The 7,643-nt window shown below is 35.6% G+C and overlaps 1 protein-coding gene across 1 annotated transcript; it reads left to right on the top strand.

Moving 5' to 3' along the window:
* The first annotated feature begins 248 nt into the window (after positions 1 to 248).
* On the top strand, positions 249 to 7,409 carry LOC133331113 (homeobox protein OTX1 B). The gene is made up of 4 exons (XM_061539519.1): positions 249 to 331; positions 5,907 to 6,160; positions 6,223 to 6,694; positions 6,767 to 7,409. The coding sequence occupies exons 1-4, from the start codon at positions 288 to 290 to the stop codon at positions 7,407 to 7,409; spliced, it is 1,413 nt and encodes a 470-aa protein (XP_061395503.1). The 5' UTR covers positions 249 to 287.
* Positions 7,410 to 7,643: the final 234 nt, after the last annotated feature.

The raw sequence follows: 7,643 nt of genomic DNA, 5'->3' as shown, positions 1-7,643 counted from the left end.
GTTTGCCTTTTAAACTTAAATTGAAAAAATAATATTCAATTCGAAAAAAAAATCAAAACACTGCTTAGAAATGAAGCTACAAGTCGCAACTTCCACAACGATTTAAATAAAATATCTATTTTTTTTGTAAATAAATTTAAAATCTATATGTACATAATATACATGTATGTAAATGTAAAAAGTACCGTCTAGAATATCGGGTTTTTTAGTTTTAAATTTTTACATAAATACTTACATATATAGGAAAAAAATTAGTTAGTTTTATTATTCGACAATTTTATTTTTGAATGGAAAAAGGCACAACTATGAAAAGGAAGCAGAGACGTTACAGGTAAATGGTCACTTTTTATATACACAATTTAACCGACATATCTACATATATCCTAACCCACGACCTATGGCTTTTAAATAACATTTGAATTTTCGTTTGGACCCAGACAATACTTGGTGAACGGATAGGCCTCGAACTTTTGATATCCTCCACTAAGAGGTGGACAATTAAAATATATAAAATTGATCGGGACATAAAATCTTTCACAGCATCGGGGATCAATATCATATTACAGTATATTCGGCTAAAAAATTTATCGACTGGAAAAATATATCAAAATACCTTAAATAGTGGACCAATATAATTAATTTGGGGTAGCAACATTTGGTAAGATATTAAATATATAAAACCAGTGAGCGGAGCAGTATAGTCGGATGGGGCCGACCATATTATACCCTACACAACTTCCACGAAAATCTAAATTTCTGTGGTTCTATATTCTGAGCTTGGGCAATATTTCGCGATATTTGCTCCCTATTGACCAATCAGAGGTCAACAGCACATCTTTCATACACTGACATATTTTCCGAATAATACTAATATTCAGTACAGCCCTTCTAATTACTTGTCCAGATTCCCTTCACCGCAGGTGGTCTTGTGATGTTCCGCTTATAATTGTGGCCTATAGAACGACTCGAAAAAAAACACAAAAAATAAGTTTCCGGTCACTTCATCCCAAAATTATTATCCAAAAATTATAGGCGTTGTCCTTGACCATAACTGGATTCTCATGGAATATTTCAATGCGATCACTTTATATTTCCGCCCTCTAGTGTGGTAATGGGTTACTAAATAATATCTCAGTACGTAAGCACCTGTTAATATTTAAGTTTAACTCCCACACCCGAGTATATACGACAATATAATTAGTATCAATTTAAAGGTCAACCACTTCTCTTGTATATACCATCAACTTTTCGGGTCTATGTCCATCAGGTGTAAATATATACGCCATAGAATACAAATTTTGTAATCTTTCACTCAAAAGTCAGGGTTCATTTGACCAGCTTTATCAAAATAGGCATGCTTATTCTTTGGCCCTTCTCCATGTAAAATTTCGCGGTGTTCGGGACATAATTAATGTCTCTAGAACGACCAGAAAATCAGACAAAAATAAAGTTGTTTGTCTACATTGGCCAGAACCCATCCTACATGCAAAATTTCGTGAAGTTTGGTCGATAACTGTGGGCTGTATCGTATTTACAAATTATAATGAACAGACGGACGGACACACATATCTAAATCGTCTCAGCTAGTCGAGATATGACGATCGGTATACTTAAAGGTGGGTCTAGGATCAATATTTCACGGCGTTACAAATTCTTGGGGCTGCACAAAGCTGTAATACCCTGCCAACATTGTTGTGTAGGGTATATTATAAGGCAAATTGCTGGAAAACTTTCCCTGATTCCCAAAGAAATACCGAAAAATAGGTTGTACCGTTACTCCGAAAATTGGGCAAATATTTATTATTTTTTGGTAGGGAGATATTCTATGCAATGGTCCAAAATATAAAATGTGCCCAAAATAAAGAATATTTGTAGCTATGCCAAGAAGCTCCCATATATTTTTCGAAAGTAAACAGTTTATTAAGTTCGGCCGGGTCGAACGTGAAGCGCATTAACAAGTTCATAAGTTAATCGGGACATTTATATGGGGACTATATAATTGCGTTAAGCGGTAGTACCGAATACTGAAAAAGGGGTAGAACTTTTATGGATCCACATATACAATTTTCCCCACAGATTTCTTTAATGTCCAATGGGGAAAATAAGCAACAATTTTTAAAATACTGACAATGTATTAATATACAAGGGGCCTCCCCTTTCTCGATTTTACATGTTCAAGATTTTCATTGTGTTGGTAAATGAATACCTGTTAAAGTTTGTAACTTCACATATGGGCACTTCCGCAGTCACTTACACGACTTTCAGAGGCAAAATCAAATTTTAAATCTTAAATAAATCGAAAACAATTACATTTTTTACAATTCTCCCTTAATAATTTTTTGTAGAATTTTAGGAGTACTATCAGTGGTAAAAAAATTGAGAGCCTCTAGTTTTTAACTTTTAAGACAAAGGCCACAAAAAAGCGGTCACTCATGTGACTTCAAATATACATGACTTTAGACATAGCTACTAATAATGGAAAAACTCTGCGAATTGTGTGAATATTTTGAACTTTTAAATTCTTCGACTTTGGTTTACCTTTTCGCGGCCTGGCTCTCGTATGAACTAGGATTATTGACTTCGCACAACAATTAACAAAATGGCCGAACATTGATTTTTTTTTTTTTTTTTTTTTTTTTTTGGAAAATCACCTATTTTTGACCACACACAAAGTTAACAAATAAGGAAGTTCTTCATCGATTGACTTTATCCTAGTCCATACGATAGCTATACACTCCCAGAGAAATGTGTCAACATTTGAAACTGATTGGATTATTAGTTTTTGAGTTATCGTGGCCGCCATTCGTAAAACACTGCTTCAGGAAAAATGCGTTTAAAGTTTGAGAATCACTTTTGTCGTCACTTGATGCTGATACATTCAATCGATTATATCTTCAAGAGATCTTCAGATTTTCACTTGAAATTTTGTAGGGACATTCTTGAATTAGTGTAGATTCGAAAAACTAAATAAATTTTTTTGACACCGAGAATGAGGGGGACCCCATAAAAGAGCTTCGTGTTAAGTGACTGACAGATCATCGCCCAGACGAAACAGCTAAAGCTAGAAACTTGAAATTTTGTGAACTAGAAGGGTACGAAAAGTACTAAAATGTACCAAACATGGTATATGGTACCCATAGAATTAGGCGAACGGGAAGAACTAGAATTCTGAAATTTGGTATGTGGGTCACTGGTGTAAAGCTAGAAAGATGTACAAAAGGGTTTTTGTACAATTTGACTTTGTGTGAATGGATAGAACTGAATTCCTGGTTTTAGTTATAAAAAATTACTGTTGGAGTGTGGGATTGTGATAATTTGGGAAATTCATACTTATGGGTACGAAAAGTACTACATTTAGTGAAATTAAAAGTACTATTGAAATATGGATGTAGTCCTGATAATATGTAATTATGTGTTCGAAAAATGCTGAATGGAACAAAATGTGGAACCTGTAGGTGTTTGCTAAAATATATTATTGAAATTCTTATCACTTTTGAATCTGTATAATGGAAATAAGAACAAGATTTCGGAAATTAGTGCAAATGTGTATGGAGAGTACTAAATAGTAATATACTTGATAATAGATGTAGGAATAGTGGTGGAATTCGGAATTATAGTACAAAAAAAAATCATACAGTATTCACGATTTCCATATAAATAGAATACTATTTATTTGTTTTGTGTTCCCTTTCCGCATACAAAGTAGCGCACACTTCGCTAGTATATAAGAAACCTTCAAGCCGGAATTTGTTCAACCTTTTAAATATTGGGTCAAGTTTGGGGGGTGACACCCTCATCCCTGGCTATAATTTCGTATTTTTGGTTATTTTTTGGTAGCCAATACCCTATTGGGCATATTTTTAAATCAAAATGTAGTAATATTATATGATGGATTCTCATTAGGGGTCCCATTTGGGAAGTACAGTTACATGAGCCTACCCTAAACGCAAATATAACCGAACTTCGCAAATCTGGGGTATTTTGGCTTTCAACCAAAATACCACATTGGCCAAAAATACCACAAAAATACCACAATTTCGTCCATGTCGGAATTAACGAAGTTTTTACAAGTTATTTAGAGTAACTTCGTGTAATGTGGACCACCATTTTCTTTTTTTGATATTGTGGGCGTAACAACGGTAAAAAATAAAAACAAATTGTTTTCACAATATAGTAGATTTGTTGGCTAAATATATTCCAGGTCAAATAATATTTATATTTGTCTACAATAATCTTATTGCATTATATTTCAAAAAACTCTGAACTGCGAATAAAGATAACTTGGCGGGTAATGTGGACCACTATATGTGGGTAATGAGGATCAGTAAGTTAAAGGTAGGTTGTGGATTGGTTGTGATAAATTTCAATTTATTGCACTCTTGGGTAATAATGAATGCAAAAATATATGGGTTTATGTTTTGGAATAGCCCCCATTTAAGGGTACCGCCCCATTTCCGGTATTTTTGAGGTCCTTGCTTCATTATCCAACCGAAGCACCTGTAATTTCGCATATCGAGTTTTCAGAGGATAGAATACCTCCTCGCATATTAAATACGCCCATATTTCGAACTCCTGCTCATAAAAAGGTCTCAATTTTTATAGTGGTCCACATTACCCGACATTGCATATTTTTATTTAAAAATAATTATCGGCTTCAAAAAATGAATAAAAATTAAAAATCGCCGATTATAATTACTGCTAAACGTATATTTTTGTTAAAGAAAAGAAGAAAACCACATAACTTCTTTATATTCGAGAAAAAACAAGTGTTCGACTATTTTGCAAAAACGTTCGACTATTGTGCTAAAAAATTTTCAAATCACACTTTTACAATCAGGGCTACATTTTCTACTACTAAATTTTCAACTTTCCAATTATTTATTAAAAACCAAGCTTGATGTTTGTTTTCGCTAATTAGGAAAACATTTATCAAGGCGGGGGGTGGTCCACATTAGACGCCTGGTCCACATTACCCGAAGTTACTCTAATTCAAAACTGTAATTAGACACAATTCCTCAAAAATTTGAAATATTGGGAGAATGAGGACTTATTTTCCTGCAAATCGTTTCTATAAAAATCCTAAGTCTCCATATGTTTTTATTTATTAAAAACTCAGGTCCTAATAGAACTGAATATTTTTCTATAGATAAATTCCTTGTCCGAAGGTCCTGAAAAATGCTATATAAAAATTCCCAAATTCCAAGGGCTCTAAATGATTTTTTTTGACAAAAATTCTGTATAAACTTTTTAAGGTTAGTTTTCCTATATATATATAAGATGTAAATAACTTTCATTTACATATTTTTTATAAATACCTATTTAATATGTATGAATGTGCGTATTTTGTCTATTTTTCGATACTTATGTAAAACTAAAGAAAGAAGCCGATAAATGAATGAGTGGCAGGCAAAAGCCCAATTGCATCACACATAGTGACAGGTATTTACCGTACATATGTATACAAATCCATGTACATAGGCAAGAGGTGGTATATAATATAGGTAAACAATACAATACATTACCATATATACATGTGTGAAGATTACCGACATAGATACACATGTATGAGTGTGTGTAGGTGTGTAGGTGTGCGAAGACTATAGACGACTTGTTACCGGATATTGTCGGGCAAATTCTTTTTTGCTGTGATGTGATGTGTGGGTGAATATCGTTGTTTCCAATGAGGGGGTGGATGGATGAGGTGTGTTGTTATTGTTTTTCGCTTCTCCAGCCAAAAAGACACCAACAAAACAATGTTGCAGACATGACGATAGCAAAAAATAACAACAATAACAATGAACTGCTACTACACCTTAATAATGTGTCACTTATGTTTTTGTTGTTGTTGCTTTTTTCGCTTTGGTTTCTTATTTTTTATTTTTGTTGTTCTTTGCCCTGCATTCCAGAACCACATTCAATACAGTACAACTACAAGAATTGGAAAGAGCTTTTCAACGTACCCATTATCCCGATGTCTTCTTTCGTGAAGAGTTAGCCGTGCGCATTGATTTAACCGAGGCCCGGGTCCAGGTATGGTTTCAAAATCGTCGAGCCAAGTGGCGTAAACAGGAAAAGGTAGATCTGAAGGATGGTGAAGAGCTTAATTCGCAGGGTCAGCCGTATGAGGATAATGTTTTGGTGCCCCTGGATCAGCCGTTGGGTAGGTAGAAGATAATTTTAAAAATTACTGTTTTTTAATATTTTTTTCAATTTTTGGAATAGGTTCCACTTTACTACCCGATACCCCTCCTCAATCCTCCAACTCCCTGGACAATGAAGGCAAAACACCCTTTGGCAGTGATGGCAGCGGTGGTGGCTCTTCGGGCTTGGGCTGTGATGGTGGTCTCACCACACCCTCACGTATGTCACCAAATATTTTTCTCAATCTAAATATCGATCATATGGGTCTGGAACGAGGTGGCAGCTTATCCATGGAATGGTCTACTTATCCTCCCAACGCCATAACAGGCAATAGCTTACAGGACATACCATCGACATCGACGAATAAATCACCAGCATCACCTCAGCTGACGTATGAGAACAACAACAACAATTTACCTACCTCTTCAACGGCTTCGTTACTGAAATCGGCCTCTTTGGATTTGCCGGACCCACACCAGGAAGGCTCTCAACAACAACAAAATCTTCATTTATCGCACAGCAATAGTCATCATGAGCAACAACAACATCAGCAGCATCATCCTCACCACCAGCAACAACACCAACAAAATCTGCATCTTCACCAACACCACCAACACGAGTTGAGTCACAACGCCGAGGATCACGTTCCGAACAGTCTAATTACAGTCAACTGCTTCAATACCTCCTTGGATTTGGTTGATAATGCCACCTCCACCTCAACCTATGATGAAATGAAATTCCTTAATGTCGATCAATACACCATCGAACAGCTAAAAGCGGAATGTATTTTAAATATGGATCAGACCCTTTCACTGGGTGATGAAGCCACCGATGTGGAGGATAAATCTCCTCATACTCACCATTTAAATTTATCGCACTATAATCCTCAGCAGCAACAGCACCATCATCATCATGCTCAGCAGCAGCATTCGCTTCAGGATCAACAGAACTTAAATGAAAATCTCCATAATCCCCATAGCTCTGGTATATCTCTATTCAATTTGGAGGCATCTTCACCCGATCAGGATCCATATATTTTATCTCAAGGTCATATCATCAGCAATCCCATGCAATTGCCGGTGAATTCTCATCTCAATGTTGGTGATTCCTTGCAGCAACATTTGCATTCGCTGAATTTAGATCTGCCCGGATTTGGTCTAACCTCCATGGTGGATTCGAAATCACCTCCCCGTTTGGTGCTGGATAAACCCTTGTCGCTTAATATCAGTGTGGATGGTATCAATGATTTGGTGGATGATAAATATTGAACGGAATACCAATGATCAGGACTTCTCGGTGGACCTAAAATAAACCTAGGAAATATTTGCAGTATATCAGAGACAATAGAAGGGTCTCAGAACCTTGGGTCTATGGTGATTTTTTCTATAGAAAACATTTTGAAACCTTTGGGTCGATGGTGATCTTTTCTAAAGAAAAAATATCGAGACCCTTGTGTCGACGGCGATTTTGGGTCTATGTCTTTTTTCTACAGAAACAATTTC

The sequence above is a fragment of the Musca vetustissima genome, unplaced genomic scaffold (genome assembly GCF_032173495.1).
Source record: "Musca vetustissima isolate MV318-11 ecotype Yass unplaced genomic scaffold, APGP_CSIRO_Mvet_v1 utg376, whole genome shotgun sequence".
Classification (NCBI taxonomy): Eukaryota; Metazoa; Arthropoda; class Insecta; order Diptera; family Muscidae; genus Musca; species Musca vetustissima.
Note: the sequence above shows the minus strand (reverse complement) of the source record. Positions and strands in the feature narration are given on the sequence as shown.